The sequence below is a fragment of the Lontra canadensis genome, unplaced genomic scaffold (assembly GCF_010015895.1).
Source record: "Lontra canadensis isolate GAN:19392208 unplaced genomic scaffold, GSC_riverotter_1.0 scaffold29, whole genome shotgun sequence".
Classification (NCBI taxonomy): Eukaryota; Metazoa; Chordata; class Mammalia; order Carnivora; family Mustelidae; genus Lontra; species Lontra canadensis.
The window spans coordinates 12170256-12187093 of record NW_022631023.1 but is presented as its reverse complement, the minus strand read 5'-3'; the positions used below and the strand labels follow the sequence as shown (position 1 = coordinate 12187093).

Genomic DNA, 16838 nt, shown 5'->3' with positions numbered 1-16838 from the left:
CTCTTTTTTCTACAAAAGAACTGAAAGAACTGATCAGCAGATGTGAACTATAAGAATTCTTAAAGGAAGTATTTGAGGCAGAAGGAAAATGACAGAAGATGGAAATCTGGGTCTACACAGAGGAATTACCACAACCAGAAACGGTAACTGTAAGATAGTGAATATAAGCTGTTTAAATCTCCTTAAAAGGTAACTGACAATTTGAAGCAAAAACAACATATTGTGAGTTTTACAACATACAGCAGTAAAATATCTGGTAAGAACAGCACACAAAGCCAGAAGGGGCAGAAACGGATCAATACCGCTGTAAGGGGCTTCTACTATCCGTGAGGTGGTACAGCCTCACTCAAAGGTGAGCTGTGATCCATTCAAGGTGAGCACGATAAACCCTACAGCAACACACATGTGCACTGTAGCTAAAAGCCAACAAAGAAAATAAAACCAGAATCAGGTCAATAACCACATTAAACGTAAATGGTGTACACATTCCAATTAAAAGGGAGAGATGGCCAGACTGGATTTTAAAAAGGCAAAACCCAAATACGTCTATCAACAGAAACACCATTTTTAATATCCAGATGCAAATTAAAAGGATGAAAAAAGAATAATCTTGGGCTCCAACAGTGTACAGACTAAATTTCCTCATTTCTAACAAGTGACTGCTTTTGATGAAAAGGGGGAAAAAACCCTAAAACTTTAGAAAAGCATCCAACTGTGGGATAATGCTGTTTTGGAAAAGATGAGATGTGTTAAGATACAGATACATACCTATACACCAAACACACACAAATTGAATATATTTGGGAAAGAGAACAGTCTAAACATTTAATATTACACTCACTAAAAACAGCTAGTACTCAGCCGGCTAGGGTATTTTTAGTCATCACTGACATTCTCCAGGACAAGTGGGTTTCCCACGTGTCCCTGAGGAAAAGTCAATTTCATGTTCGTGGTCACGTGCTATTCTCTGAAGTCTTGGCTTTGTCACCCTTCAGGAAAAGAGCCGCCCTGGGGTGCGGAAAATGTAACAGGCTATCAAAACATGGATATAAACACCACTCTCTGTTTCAGGAACCTCATAAATAGCAATTTGACCTTCTGATAACACATCTTCTGATTGAAATGGTGGAACCAGCACAACGTCGAGGATTAAAATAAAAAGCACCCCACGTTTCATGGGCTTCAGCGGTTAGTACAACTGTGCCCCAGCACAAGGAGCTTCTCCTCATGCCCCCTCCTCTACCCCTTGGTCGGGGGGCGGCATGGCATGGGACTGAGGAGTCCATGGGGCCTGTGTCCCCGTGATCCGGGGACGAGGCTCGCAGAGCCGCACACTGGCCTCTCCATTCTGTGACGTTCATGCACGACGAGCTGCAGATAGCCATCCAGTTCTGCCGAGGACAAGAACTCACTGTGGAAAAAGCATTTGTCACTGCCATTGCTAACAGCCCTGGCTGACCCTGTTTCTCAGCCAAGGACTCAGGAGGAGGGAGGCAGTAAGGTTAGGAAAACAGGTTCCCGGTTGCAGCAATGGCTGTAATGGAGCAATGAGACCAGAGTTTCTCTGAAGTCTGGCAGCCACACTTAAAAACCAATTATCTGCCCAATTGAGGTGTGCAAGAATTTTTTTTTTTTTTAAGATTTCTGTGTATTTATTTGACAGAGAGAGACACAGTGAGAGAGGATACACAAACAGGGGGAAGTGGGAGAGGGAGAAGAAGGCTTCCCGCTGAGCAGGGAGCCCGATGCAGGGCTCAATCCCAGGACCCCGGAATCACGGCCCAAGCCAAAGGCAGACACGCCCAACGACTGAGCTACCCAGGCACCCTGAGGATTGCAAGATGTTAGCAACACAGGGTTGTTAACAGTACAAGGAGGAAGAACACTGCTGAGAACCTCTGCCCCACACACAGGATGAAGGAATCTCACAAACACAATGTGGGGCATGTGGAGCTAAGACAAAGGATACATAGGGCCTAGCACCATTCACAGAAAGTTCAAATACAGGATCCTGGCTCCTGCTGGACAGGGAGGGGCACCGCCTAGAAAGGGGCACCACTACGTGCTGCTCCTTGATCCAGCTGGTGGTTTCGCCCAAACTCCCACCATACACGCGTGGCTTGTGGTCATTTCTTTTTTTTTTTTTAAATTTTATTTATTTATTTGCCAGACAGAGATCACAAGTAGGCAGAGAGGCAGGCAGAGAGAGAGGAGGAAGCAGGCTCCCCGCTGAGCAGAGAGCCCGATGCGGGACTCGATCCCAGGACCCTGAGAACATGACCGGAGCCGAAGGCAGAGGCTTAACCCACTGAGCCACCCAGGCGCCCCTCGTGATCATTTCTATTTACGCCGCTTCAGTAAGAGTTCGCTCAAGACATTCTTCATGCTTACTTTTCCACCAAGGGCGGAAGCAAAAAGAAAAATACATGTTAAAAATAACACGAAAAATAAATTCATGGTTTAATTCAATAACAATAAACCTAGCCTACACTGGCCATATGCGGTTCACAGATTTCTGTTCTGTTCACCTTACCATTTTACTGTTAGAAATTTCTCTCTCCCTACAAACTGGTATGCTTCCTTCTATAAGACAACAACATTTGTTTAAAACATTATGCTTCCACTTTTTGTTCTGGATGACAAGTATTCCTGAGCAAAATTTAATGACCTAGTTTTTCTTGTCTGGTTTTTTTTTCCCCTTTTAACTTTCGTATTTACATCTGTATTCACCTGTCTGCTTTTAAAAATTTTCTACTTCGCTGTGAATGATTTTAGTGTAATTGGTATTTTAAGCTACCACAAATCCTTTTTAGGGTGGATATGCTTTGCAAATTTTCCTACGTGTATTATGTCTATAAAACTTAAAATAGGCTGTATGTGGCGATTTCCCTAACTTCAAAGACCATTTACGAATTACCTCTCTTCACAAAAGGCCTCCCAGACACTCTCCTCCCCACCCAAAAAGGGCAGTATGCAAGATCCTGAGAACACTGTGTCCTAATTTTTGTATTTTTTTATTAGTGTTTTTCCAAGCCTTTGCCTTCTGTCTCTTAAAAGCTCTCTTAAGAGCCTGAGCAACAGACTAAGTGATTTGTTATAATCCACTCAAGTTACCTCATGTTTTCAGACTCTGGAAAATCTATTTTTGTGCTGGATGAGAAACAGACCTCGCCAGGGCTGAAGGCAGGGGGAAGCAGCAGAGCGTCTGGGCCGCACGCTGGTCCCGGTTTCTCTGTTAGGCTACCAGGGAGTCCCTGGGAACAGTGAAGATCTCTGCCCACCGTGGCGGTGACTGTATGCAGGCCTGAAATGCCCCTGCTCTCCGGCAAATAAGACCTAGCTCAGGGGCACCTGGGTAGCTCAGTGGTTAAAGCCTCTGCCTTAGGCTCCGGTCATGATTCCAGGGTCCTGGGATGAGTCCCACACTGGGATCTCTGCTCAGCAGGGAGCCTGCTTCCTCCTCTCTCTCTGCCTGCCTCTCTGCCTACTTGTAATCTCTGTCTGTCAAATAAATAAATAAATAAAATATATAAAAAAAAAAAATAACACCTAGCTCAGCCTTGTGCTCACGGAGGCCGGGGACCATAGCAACCCCAGGGGCCACCAGTGAGGAAGCCCCGAGGAGACCCAACTCTGTCATCCTGTTAGGAAAGGCAGCGGTGGGGGACCAGCACGTCTGTTCACATGTAGGAGCGCTGGAGCATAAAAGGACAACAAATGGGGGTACCTGGGTGGCTCAGTGGGTTAAGCCTCTGCCTTCAGCTCAGGTCATGGTCTTAGGGTCCTGGGATCGAGCCCCACATTGGGCTCTCTGCTCAGCAGAGAGCCTGCTTCCCTTCCTCTCTCTCTCTGCCTGCCTCTCTGCCTACTTGTGATCTCTGTCAAATAACTAAATAAAATCTTTAAAAAAAAAAAAAAAAAAGGACAACAAATGGAGCTGGGAAAATGGGACAGCCATGGGTGGAAGAAGGACACTGGACGGTCTCCTCACACCACACACAGATAGATTCAAAATGGATGAAAGACCTCAATGTGAGACAGGAATCCATTAAAATCCTTGAGAACACAGGCAGCAACCTCTCCGACCTTAGCCGCAGCAACTTCTTCCTAGACACATCGCCAACGGCAAGGGTAGCAAGGGCAAAAATGAACTAGTGAGGTTTCATCAAGATAAAAAGCTTCTGCACAGCAGAGGAAACAGTCAACAAAACCAAAAGACAACTGACAGAATGGGAGAAGATATTCACAAATGACATATCAGATAAAGGGCTAGTGTCCAAAATCTATAAAGAACTCATCAAACTCAACACCCAAAGAACAAATAATCCAATCAAGAAATGGGCAGAAGACATGAACAGACATTTCTGCCAAGAAGACATCCAGATGGCCAACAGACACATGAGAAAGTGCTCCACATCATTCGGCATCAGGGAAATACAAATCAAAACCACAATGAGATATAACCTCACACCAGTCAGAATAGCTAAAATTAACAACTCAGAAAACAAGGTGTTGGTGAGGATGTAGAGAAAGGGGAACCCACCTACACTGTTGGTGGGAATGCAAGCTGGTGCAGCCGCTCTGGGCAACAGCATGGAAGTTCCTCAAAAAGTTGAAAATAGAACTACCCTACGACCCAGCAATCGCACTATGGAGTATTCACCCTAAAGATACAAATGTAGGGATCCAAAGGGGCATGTGCAGCCGAATGTTTACAGCAGCAACGTCCACAATAGCCAAACTGTGGAAAGAACCCAGATGTCCACCAACAGATGAATAGATAAAGAAGATCTGGTATATCTATACATAATGGAATAGTATGCAGCCATCAAAAATTTGAAATCTTGGGGCGCCTGGGTGGCTCAGGGGGTAAAGCCTCTGCCTTCGGCGTGGGTCAAGATCTCAGGACCTGGGATTGAGCCCCGCATTGGGCTCTCTGCTCAGCAGGGAGCCTGCTTCCTCCTCTCTCTCTCTTTCTCTACCTTCCTCTGTCTACTTGTGATCCCTATCTGTCAAATAAATAAATAAAATCTTTAAAAAAAAATTTGAAATCTTACCATTTGCAAGGATATGTATAGAACTAGGGCCTATTATGCTAAATGAAATAAATCAATCAGAAAAAGACAATTATATGATCTCTCTGATATGAGAAATTTGAGAAATTAGGCAGAGGATCACAGGGGAAGGGAGGAAAAAAAAATCAAACAAGTTGAAATCAGCAAGGGAGACAGAGACTCTTAATCTCAGGAAACAAACTGAGGGTTGCTGGAGGGGAGGTGGGTGGGAGGGATGGGGGGTCTGAGTGATGGACATCGGGGAGGGTATGTGCTATGGTGAGTGCTGTGTATTGTGTAAGACTGATGATTCACAGACCTGTACCCCTGAAACAAATAATACCTTACATGTTAACTAAAAATAAATAAAAATAAAGCCTTAAAAAAAAAAGACAACTGTAGTTGAAAAGGAACAAAACAGCACAAATAAGGACATGGTGTCCCAGTGCAGCTAAATTAAGTCCAGCAGGAAGCAGCCTGGGGGTCCTGAAGGCATCACACCAGCCTCACCAATGGGCAGAGCCACAGAACACAGGCCTTGCCCCATTCCCCACACCCGCCCCTGGGTGCCCTCTGTGTAGGCCTGACAGCAGCTGTGACAGGCCACAAAGGAGCAAGCTGGGCCCGGGAGCACTTGCAAGAAGTAGCTAACATGTTCCCACCGGGAGGAAACAGAGGCCAGATGTTGGGTGGGAAGAAAGTTTCAGTGCAGACCCTCCGGTACCACCTAAATTTTGAACTTGTGAATATATCAGCTAATGTTAAAAATCACTTAAATTAGATGCGTAGCTCTGAGAAGATGGAGTGGACACAGTTTCTCTATTTCTAGCAGTAAGCACAAACGAAAAATCCTGGATAGATGTAAGACGACCCTGAAAGGTGGAAAGGAGGCTGACCAGCCAGGGGCCTCAGGTGAGCTCCCCGTGTTTTCTTTCTGCCCCTGGTGTCCCAGACTCTGAGCTGAAGAAGCCAGCGGCCCAGGAAACCAACAGGCACCAACAAAGCCTGAACAAAACGCTGCTCTCTCTAGGCTCTAGAAGGAAGGCTAGAAGAGAAGCAGCCTAGCAAGACAAAATGTGGACAGTAGCTGCTCCGCTCCAGCCAAAGACCTCAGAGAAAGCCACAGCCCTGCTCCCACCCACCCCAGCAAAGGCGCCATGTGGCGCCCGGCAGGCTGTGAAACAGGACCCCAAGTCCCCTGCTGGGGTGGCACCTGTCGGGGAGGCCGAGAGGGGGCTGGGGGGCAGTACCAGAGGCCCCTCCTGCTCCTCACTGAGCACCAGTGGAGGCCTCCTCAGGGGAGGCCCCACGAGGAACAGTCACAAGCCGCTCCTGACTCTCCCGGGCCCGAGCATCAGCACAGACATGATCCACGAAAGGGGAAACTGATCCACGGGACTTGCTCAAAATGAAAAACCTGGGCTCGGTGAAAGGCTCTGTCCTGAGGATGACAAAAGCTACAGACTGGGAGAAAATATTCGTCAGCCACATACCCAACAAAGGACGAGTATCTGGAATATATAAAGAACCCCCAAACCTCATGGGGAAAAAAACGCGAGAAAAGATCACATTAGAAAATGGGCAAATGACATGCCCTGACATTTCTTTTTCTTTTTCTTTTTTTTTAAAGATTTTATTTATTTATTTGACAGACAGAGATCACAAGTAGGCAGAGAGACAGGCAGAGAGAGGGAGGGGGAAGCAGGCTCCCTGCTGAGCAGAGCCCGATGCGGGGCTCGATCCTAGGACCCTGGGATCATGACCTGAGCCGAAGGCAGAGGCTTTAACCCGCTGAGCCACCCAGGTGCCCCATGCCCTGACATTTCAATAAAAAAATGTCAATAAAAAAATGTCAATCTTGAGGTCTGTCGGCTCTCTTGAGCCGACAGACCTCAAGACACTGGACACCATCAGCCATCAGGAAATGCAAATGAAAACCACAGTGAGGTATCATGACACGCCTATTAGTGACAAAACACCGCAAACCAATAGACCCACCACACACACGTGCAGCCTGCGTCCTGTCTCCCGCCTAAGTTCGCTCACAAACACTCCCGCCTTCCGGCTACTCGACACTTAATTTCAAAATTACACTTACCCCAACAAAAAGCCAACCTCGGCAGGCTCTCCCTCATTCTCAAAGAGAAAACCTGGTGGCATTTGATCACTATCTAGTGGGAATTCAGAAAAGGCTCTTGCCATTGAAAATTAGGAAAAACAGCAAGGATGAAAGGATACTCCCAGGATTTAACATTATAAATGGCTTTGCTTTTTTTGTTTTTGTTTTTTTAAGTCACTGTATATTCAAAACATTCACTGTTACTCTTCTAAAAATCTCTGGAATGAAAAGGTAGGAAGGCGGATGGAGATACTCTAGGATGAGTAACAAAATTCCGTTACCATGGTAGTCACCCCCACGAGAAAGCTGATGCCGTCTGGCCCTGCGCCCTGGTCAGGCCCCGCGCCCCGGCCCGCGGAAGGCCGCACTCACCCGGCCTGGTGAGCTCGCTGAAGAGATGCAGGAGAAAGCAGGGGTCATAAAGGCCATCGAGATCCACTGTGCTCCGGTCTCTAAAGATCAGTTCCTCCGCATCCTGAGATAGCCCGAAACAAACAGAACGTGAGGCCTGGTCTCATAAATGAAAAAACACATGAGTGCTTAGCCGCTAATCTAGAGTTTAAATGATTTTGAATATTCGAAAGTATAAGAAAACAGAGCTTCTAACACAAAACAGCTATTTTTGGGATGTTTGGCATCTGTATCCCCATTTTGCAAAAACTAGTCTTTTTGCTGGGGTCGGGGGGTGTGTGCAGGGCAGTCATGAATGACACGAGCATGGCCAGTGACGATAACGGCTGAAGCGGAGTGACAGGTGTGCGGGGGCCCTGTCTCGGTCCCTCCGTGTACAGCTGGAAGTGTACGGAACGCGATGTTAACAGCCCGTAAGAGAAACAGCGCGTGTGTTTCACAGGATGCTGAAGCCGAGGGGGCCGACAGACTCCCAAGCGGGGCGAGCAGGAAGGCACCCACTGCTGCTGACAGTGCCCCCCGCTCGCTCTGCCCCCAGCCCCGCACCTCGGGGGGCAGCAGCTTCCGCTTCTGGGGGAAGTGGAGGATGGTCTTCATCATGCGGTCCCGATCCAGCAGGCGGAGGATGTCCCCGACGCTTGGCTGCTGCCACAGTGACTTGCCCAGGCTCCGGCACGTCTTGTGATGCTCCACCGCCGCGGGGCCCCACAGCAGGACTCTAGAGCCAGGTGGGATGACAGAGACGGGTCACGCCCCGCCCCCGGGACAGAATGGACGACGGGGACGATGACCAGCAAGGGTAGCTCTGCCAAGCAGCCAGCACACGCCAGGCACTGTCCGGAGCATGGGACGAGAGTGCTGTCATCTAGTCCCCCTAACAAAGGGGGAGGTGCGGGTGGTGGAGAGGCTAGCAGTGATGGGGGCGGGTGACGGTGTCGGGGGAGGACACCTGCACGGAGCTTACGACGTGCCCCTTACTCGAAGCCCCTCACATCTACTAGTCCATCGTACCTGTGGGACAACCCCGTGACGGGGGTACCATTATTATCCCCATGTTGCAAATGGGGGAAGAGATCCCGGGAGGATTAAGGAAGTTGCTCAGCTGGTCACGTGACCAGCTGGTCAGTGGCAGAGCTGGAATGCCAAGCGGGGAAGTCCGGCTCCAGAGTCCAGATGCTGGGCCACAGCTGGAGAATCCCAGCTGCTCCAAGATGCTTCCGGATTCAAACCCCTCCCGAGTCACAGGCGGCCACGAGCCCCGCAGGCCTGACCCAACGGCCTTCTGGCCGTCGCTGCCTCGAGTCTACCATGTAAATGCCTCAACCTGTTACGCACCAACACCCACTGCAGCAGCCCCAGAGATCGCCTCCCCTTCCTCCTCCTTTTCTCCCCACTACCATCCACCCACCTCCCCACTGGTGGAAGGTGTTCCGTGAGAGCCCATCTCTGACAGGGACCATTTCTCTGCCCCCAAAGGTCTATCAGCTATCTCTCTCCTGGATGGAAATGAGAGTATTTCAATCGGATCCTTACAATCCCAACCAGCCAGGCTGTCTGGCCTTCCCGCTACCTCTTCCCTCTGCTTATCTTGTGATACACACAAGCTGAGCTGCTCACCATTCCCAGAAACTTACTGACTTTCCCAACTCCAAGCCATGGTGACCCTGGTCCTTCCACGTGGTGTCCCCAGGCTCCTCCACCGACCCTCACGTCCATCAAATCCCTCCAGTGCCAACCAGGTCACGAAACTTTCCCTGACACCCCCTCGGGAGATGGCACTCTCATGAGCTCCCCTGACAGCTGGGTCACTCCACCAAATGCCAATTAAGAAGAGTTACATTCACAGTCACTGATCCCCTTAAGAGACATGACAAGACCATGGCTTATGCCTCTAGGTGTTCCCAACAGTGCGTGGCCCAGCACCTTGTCAAACAGCAAGCGCTCAGTGAACATCTACTTAACGAAGACTTCTAAACTGAACTCCAAACACACACTCATTTCTGCGCAGGTCAGCAGGAGTCATTCGAGTCACAAAATAAATTAGCTACTTCAGGGGGCTGTTCCCTGGCGGGTGGGGGGAGCGGGCAAGCAGCTGAGCCCCTGGATCCATCGGTCGAGCGGGCACGGTGTGCTGGCGTGAGGGCTGCCTGCTGAACGCCCACAGAGCGCCACGTGGGCCCCTCACTCAGGCCTGCTCCTTCAGGGATGGCCACGGACCATCCTTAGAGCGTGAGGCCAGGCCTTCCGCGGGAGCCGGGGTGTGACGGAGGGGAGCCCCTTCCATCCCAGCTCTCCCCGAGAACCACAAAGGCACCAGAGAAAACCTGGGGAGCTTGCTGTCAGAACACGCTCCCCCAGTCTCGGGACAGCGCCTTCAAAGGCTGCCGCTCGCCCCTCCAGGCCCAACCTCACCTGAAGTTCACGAGGCTGAGGTCATTCTGTTCATACGCCCGGAGGAGAAGTAAAATCTTCTGGTCTACAAGTCAAACCAAGGCCCATTTAGAAAGCTGAACCCCTCACATGCTCCTCCCATCCTGTCACACCACCTGATCTCATGCTCCCAAGTCACACTGCCTGGTTCCCTCACGCTCCCCGGTCACATAGCCTGGTCCCTTCACACTCCCCAGTCACAGTGCCTGCCTGGTCCCCTCACACTCCCCGGTCACACGGCCTGGTCCCCTCACACTCCCCGGTCGCATGGCTTGGTCCTCTCATACTCCCTGGTCACACAGCCTGGTCCCCTCACACTCCCCAGTCACAGTGCCTGCCTGGTCCCCTCACACTCCCTGGTCACACAGTCACATGGCCTGGTCCCCTCACACTCCCCAGTCACACGGCCTGGTCCCCTCACACTCCCCAGTCACACGGCCTGGTCCCCTCACACTCCCCAGTCAGAGTGCCTGCCTGGTCCCCTCACACTCCCCGGTCACACAGTCACATGGCCTGGTCCCCTCACACTCCCCGGTCACAGGGCCTGCCTGGTGCCGTCACACTCCCTGGTCACACCCTCTAGTTACACCGCTTGCCTGGTCCCCACACTCCCTGGCCATACCACCCAGGCCCCACACCCTTACCCAGGACGCTGAGAGTGGCACCATAGGCCCCAAGGAGCACAGCAAAGTGACTGCTTTCACAGACAGAGGGACACATCTTCACCACCACGGACATCAGATCCACCAGCGCTTCTGGAAGGAAACAAGACTGAACTGGGCAGCAGCGCAAGGGCATGTGCCCTCGAGAAGAAAAGTAGAGGAGGAAGCATCTCGGGAACATTGAAATGCTTGAAATACCTTCCCTGAACAGTATGGGTCTCTGGCCGGAGCCTCCTCCCTCTTTTTCCCTTCTTAAAAGAAGCCTATCTTCTCCACCATCTCTCCCCTCAGGGCCCTGGCAAGGCTGTCACCGCTCTCTTCGCCCTCCCACACTTTAAGCCGCCAAAGATTTTAAAGCTTAAGCATTCTCCTCCGAGGCTGCGCTGGCAAACTCTCTGCAGCTCTACTCCTGCCGAAATAAACGGCGGGGCCTTCGTGCTTTTCCCACCCCCATTCCAGCAACTCAGGGTCGGCGCTCTTCAGTTAGCCGTGGTCACAGGCCGACCCGTGCGGACGTCTACCGGCCTGAGCACGTTCATGTTGTCTCTAAGCAGAGCGTGGCTTCAAGGGGACAGGACCCTTCGGGCCATCTCCTCTGACCTCTCCCGCAGCCTACACCAAACTAGGGGTCACGGGCGCTATAATAAACCCTACTGAACTGGGGCAGAGCTTCCAGAACCTGGCCTTCCCGACAGCCTCCTGGCAGGGAACTGTCAACTGGGACGTTTGAACCCTTCGCCCTTGAGCAAAGTTTCAATCTTCTGATTAAAGCATTTCACACCACTAAACAGCTTCTCTTAGGGCAGACACACACTGAACGTCCCCCAGTTCCCAGATTCAACACTTGCCTGTGACATGGATGTTAAGACCTGAAACGTGACTTCTAGAAGCCAGAACAGACTTTGAAGAGAAGTCTGTATTTGCTGCTTGGCCCGAAGTCAGAGGGAACACCTCTTGAGCTTGGACTTGAGAGGAACAAAATACCCTAATGCCATTCTGGTAGCACTTCCTTAGCTCTGAAAACGCATCGGTGCTAAATCTTGGTGCACAGCGAGCGCCAAGAAATCAAGAAATAAAAGATCAAGAAATAAAATCTGAAATGGGAGGCTCGGGGCGGGGGGGGGTCACCTTTTACTTGATTGTCTGGGTTTTCCTCTTCTTCAGATTTCAGCAGAGTCGGCAGAAACAGAGAGTGCTGCGTGAGCATCATGTGGGCCACTGGGAGCTGGATGAGCTTTGCGCACACGGAGTTTTCCGGAAGATACAGGCGCTGTATGGCAGCGTGGAGGGCCTTCAAAAATGCGTGGTCCTGATATCGAAATCTAGGAGGCAAGTATCGGGGGTGCAGGGGGGAAGAGCTTCATATAGGGGAGTTTTATTTCACAGGAGACAACAAAAAACCTTTTTCTTGGCATTTTCTGAGGATAAATTTCTAACACACAGTAAAGATGAAAATTCTACAGTGCACACCCATCTACCCATGCTGATCCCACTACGGTCACCGTAGGACACTCGCTTGATCACCCTCCTAGCCCTCCACGCACGGCAGGGGCATTTCTGAAAACAGGGACGGGATGCCTTCATTTTCCTGCAGTGCGAACACCAAACCAACCTCCTATTCGGCTCAAGTGCCAGGAGGCAGAACTGCTGCACCTGAACCAAGACCACTCACGGCTCAGCCCACCCTGCCACGGCAGCCTCCCTCCTTCCTCACGTCCAGTGACTGGGAAACCCCATCCAGGGCTTCAGAGACCTTCTCGGTCTTAAACCCCTCAGAACCCACTGAAGGCATGAAAGCATCCTGCCCTCGAACAAAGCAGCTTTTCTGTCAGGTGGGACTCACTGACATTAAGAATCACTTAACATACAGGGAGCATTCTAGAAATACACATTAGCCAAAGCCTGAGAGAAATGTCACCATTTCATGATGGTAATCCTTGGGGGTCATCGATCTGTGACCCACCTTCACGTCTTTCTCTCCTCTTGGACAGTATTTTTCTGTTTCAATGCAGTGACTCATCCGGGAAGAGAAAATCAGAGGCGCAATGAGAAAGTGACTACTTTCTCGTGTAGTGACGAGTGACTACCTGACTGCTGGAAACCAAAGAGTCTGACCCTATCAAGTGTGAGTGAGGATGTGAGGAAAACGCGTGCTAGGGGAGCTCGGAAACTGTAGACAGCAAGTGAAAAATCTAGTAAAACCGAAGCTGTGTCCACACTCCCCACCAGCGAGCGCCCCTCCCCGAGAAAACCGGGCACGAGGCGCGAGGGGGTGCACAGCCTTCAGTGCGGGCATGGGAGGGACGGAGGGAGGGAGGAAGACGTCCACTGGCGGGGGGCTGAAGACAGAACTAGACCCCACCCCCGCAGCAAAAACAAATGGGCTGAGATCTGTATGTATCAGCAGGGGTAACTCAAAAGCACAAAAAAACCACATAAGGTGATAAGACACGTTGGTACAGAAAGTGAAGCCAACTAAAATAATGTCATTTCTGCTTAGAGACAGGCTGGCGTGCAACCAAGGTAGGAAAACACCCACGGCAGTGACAAAGCCTGACCTCAGGAGAGTGACGCTTTCAGGGGAGGGAGGAGGAAGGATCCGGACAAACACAGGACGCTGTCGGCACTTATTCAATCTGGGCGCTGCTCTAGAATTCTCTGCGCGCTTCTGGTTTCTAAAAATTATTTCATTTTTTAAAGGCCTCCTCTGTCATCATCTCCAGAAGCCAACTCCATGTCAGTGGGCAAGTCGTCCAGCCGCACTGGCATCCCACACCCCGTCATCTGTGAACCGGGAGCGCCGCGTGGTCCCCAGACGCCGTGCGGATGAGACCCCCCGCGGGCTCGGTGTCGCACGCTCACGCCCGCGCTGAATCACCCCGACAGAGCAAATGGACTCACTTAAGTCCAGTCTTCACAAATTTCTGCCAATCACCAGGATCAACTTCGTTAAGGGAATTCTGTGAATAAAAGAAGCAAGAAATATTCAGGGGTCATCTCCAATTAATTTAAAATTGAAAATACAGAGCTTAAATTAGAGCCGTCCAGAAAACACGGAATACGGTGACCTAAGCAAGCCACAAAAGCTCACAGCTGTTTCTTTCTTGGATTTTTTTCTAAGCTGTTTTATTACTTCTGTGAGTAGCTCTGTCATTTCATCAGCGTGTCTATGGTCACCAAACAGCAGGAAAAAAAATCCTGACAGCCCGGTTACCTTTCCCTTTGTCCACCATTTCAGAAGGCGCTTGTGGCCTACGTCACACACAGGGCCAGCCACACATGGCTTACATACCGGACAGCACCTCTCCCCAGGGGAAGACCTTTGCCCCACGGGCAGGGCCGGTGCTGGCCCACAGTCCCTGAGGTAGAGAAAATTTCCAAATACGGCGCCCAGTTAAATCAGAGGGCTGGGTGCTCTGGAGGGCGGGGAACTTCGTTGATGATGAAAATCTCTGACAGGAGTGTGGGCACAAGGTCTATGTGCATCTGTTAACACTACGCCCCACGCTTAAGAGCCTGTATTTCTCTCTCTCTCTCTCTCTCTCACACACACACACACACACGGGGCTGTATTTCACAATACAGGCTGGGCTGTTCCATGTGCCCCCCTCGTTCTGCCATGTTTGGGCTCCTAGAAACCTTGAATGCACAAACCTGTAACAAGGAATTAAGGCTGAGATATGGGTTACGAAGTCTCTTGATACAAAGTAAGCAAACTGCTTGATCTATAACCTATGAATCTATTTATCACACTACTGTCACCTGGGGTTATTTTCCTGAAGATTATTTTTTAAATTTGGGTCCAGACTTCAAACACAAGTCACAGACCTTATGAGTTTTAGTGTAATTTTACATCATGCGCTGAGGAATAATTCATATGCTTCAAGATGTTATTCCTGTGCAAAAAAATAAATAATTCTTTTTAAAAGGATGCTTCAATAGAAGGGAATAACGACCAAAAATGAGAGCTGACTATTTCCAAATATTATGACAGCTCTGGACTCACAGTGGCAAGAAGCCCCAGAAACCCCAATCATAAGAATCTTAAAACTACTCGAAGGCACATCACGATCACGTTGCTTTAAACAACGTTAAAAAAAAAGATCCTAAGGGAGGGGAACAAAGGTTAAGAATGACAGACTTCTTATCGAACACAACGTATGCCAGAAGACAGGAAAGCAATGCTTCAAAATGCTCACAGGAAATATAAAACCTGGAATGAAACTTCCCAACTCATTCTCAGGGCTGTGTTACCCGATCCTAAAACCTGACAAAGAACAACTGCCAGAAAATGAAATCATAAACAGATACTCCACATGCACACAGAAGGAAAAATTCTTAATAAAATCTTAATAAAATTCTTAATAAAATAATAAAAATTCTTAATAAAATATCACCAATAAAAGATATTAAAATATCTTAATAAAATATCTTAATAAAATATCAAATCCAAAAATATGGAAAAACTGTAATGCACTGCCATCAAGCAGGTGTATCCCGGGAATGTGAAGTTCATTTAACCACCAAAAGCCAATTAATGTAAGTCATCTTATTAACAGACTAAATAAGAAAAAAAAACCCATAAACCGTTTCAGTAGAAGTTAAGCGTGCTTCACAAAATCCCACATCTGTTCTGGGAAGAAGGCGGTGCACGGTCCCGGGGCCTCCCCCAGCTGCCGCTTTGCCTCTCGGACTTGGCCCTGCTCGTCTCCCGCTGGTTCTGGGAGCACGGCCGTGCACTCTGCCATCTATTCCACTCTTCCCCTTCAAAGTGCAGTCAGGCTCTCCACGGAAAGGAAAGACACCTACCAGCAGCTCACTGAACCTCCGCAGCATCTGCCTCTCCTGATCCCGGGCACTGTCGGGGTCGTGCTGGCCCCCACTGAAAGACGCAATCAGCCATTTCACACACGACTCCAACAGAGCCGTCCTCCAGGCACGCAGCTCTCCGGCCGACCCCTCTAGCACGGCCGACACAGAGTCGGCCACACTCCAACTGCAGCAGGGGACAAAAGGCACAGAGTCAGGCGCATGGCCTAAATGCCTCCAGCTTAAGTGTCACTCACATTACAGTGGGCCACCTGCGACAGGTGCCCTGAGTCCCACTGCCCCACATCACCCAAGCACCGGAGTCCCTGGCTGCCCTGGCCATCTTGCTCTCTTGCTCTATCCTCTAGATGTCAGAAGCGACAACCACCCCTACTGCCCGCCCACTGAGTTGTGATAATAAAAAACGTCAGACATGGCCAACTGTCCCCAGGAGGGGAGGAAAATCACCCCGGTTGAGAACTGATGCTCTCAGGGCATCAGACCCAGCTATCCACTCATGGAGATGCGCTTGCTCCAGGCAGGATGGCTGGAGGAAGACTTCCTGGAGGAGGTGCCTTCTCATGGATGGGCATGACAGCAGTGCGGCAACTTTCCACTAGTTTATAAAAACTACTGGGATGCGGAGCCTGGGTGGCTCAGCGAGTTAAAGCCTCTGCCTTCGGCTCAGGTCCTGATCCCAGGGTCCTGGGATCAAGCCCCACATTGGGCTCTCTGCTCAGCGGGGAGCCTGCTTCCTCCTCTCTCTGCCTGCCTCTCTGCCTACTTGTGATCTCTGTCAAATAAATAAAATCTTCAAAAAAAAAAAACAAAAAAAACCTACTGGGAAAGGCGAAGCAGACAGGAACGCAAGCCTTCGTACCTCTCGTGCCTGCCTGGAGTCTGCAGCAAGTCGGGCAAATGGTCCATGAGGACAGCAAGGTCCTTGGCTCTTGCAAACGGGACCAGCTGGGCCAGGACCTCCTGATGCAGCCCGGACGCTGGGGGCCCCTCTGTGCTGAGAAGCCTGGTCTGCAGCCGTCTCCATAGGGCCTTCCTCAAGACAGGAATGACAGCAGAGGACACTAGGCAGAGACAAAAAGGAGAAAGTCACACACTGCTGTGTCCGGGACCAGCACGTACCAGCTCACAGAGCCCACGGCTACCTTTCAGGAACTTGTGACTAGCTGGGGTCAAGCTCGTAGCTTGAGGTTGGCCGGGGCAGAAGCACGGATGCCACGGAGATGGGCAAACGCAAAGGCCAGCTGGTTAAACGCTGCCCAGCACGCCACTGGTCCTCTGTCAGTCAATCCTCCAACACGGCCCTGAGCGCAAGCCTAGCTCCAAGCTGGGCAT

At 50.3% G+C, this 16838-nt stretch overlaps 1 protein-coding gene across 1 annotated transcript in view; it reads right to left on the bottom strand.

Annotated features, from left to right (window-relative positions):
- Positions 1-16838, bottom strand: part of URB1 (URB1 ribosome biogenesis homolog) — a 68561-nt gene that overhangs the window by 11971 nt on the left and 39752 nt on the right. Inside the window, exons 23-30 of the mRNA XM_032865434.1 lie at positions 16366-16567; positions 15486-15672; positions 13578-13636; positions 11805-11998; positions 10659-10769; positions 9997-10060; positions 8131-8302; positions 7546-7648 (exon numbers count right to left, since the gene is read on the bottom strand). Coding sequence (XP_032721325.1) covers positions 7546-7648; positions 8131-8302; positions 9997-10060; positions 10659-10769; positions 11805-11998; positions 13578-13636; positions 15486-15672; positions 16366-16567 — 1092 coding nt within the window. The remainder of the gene's footprint in view (positions 1-7545; positions 7649-8130; positions 8303-9996; positions 10061-10658; positions 10770-11804; positions 11999-13577; positions 13637-15485; positions 15673-16365; positions 16568-16838) is intronic.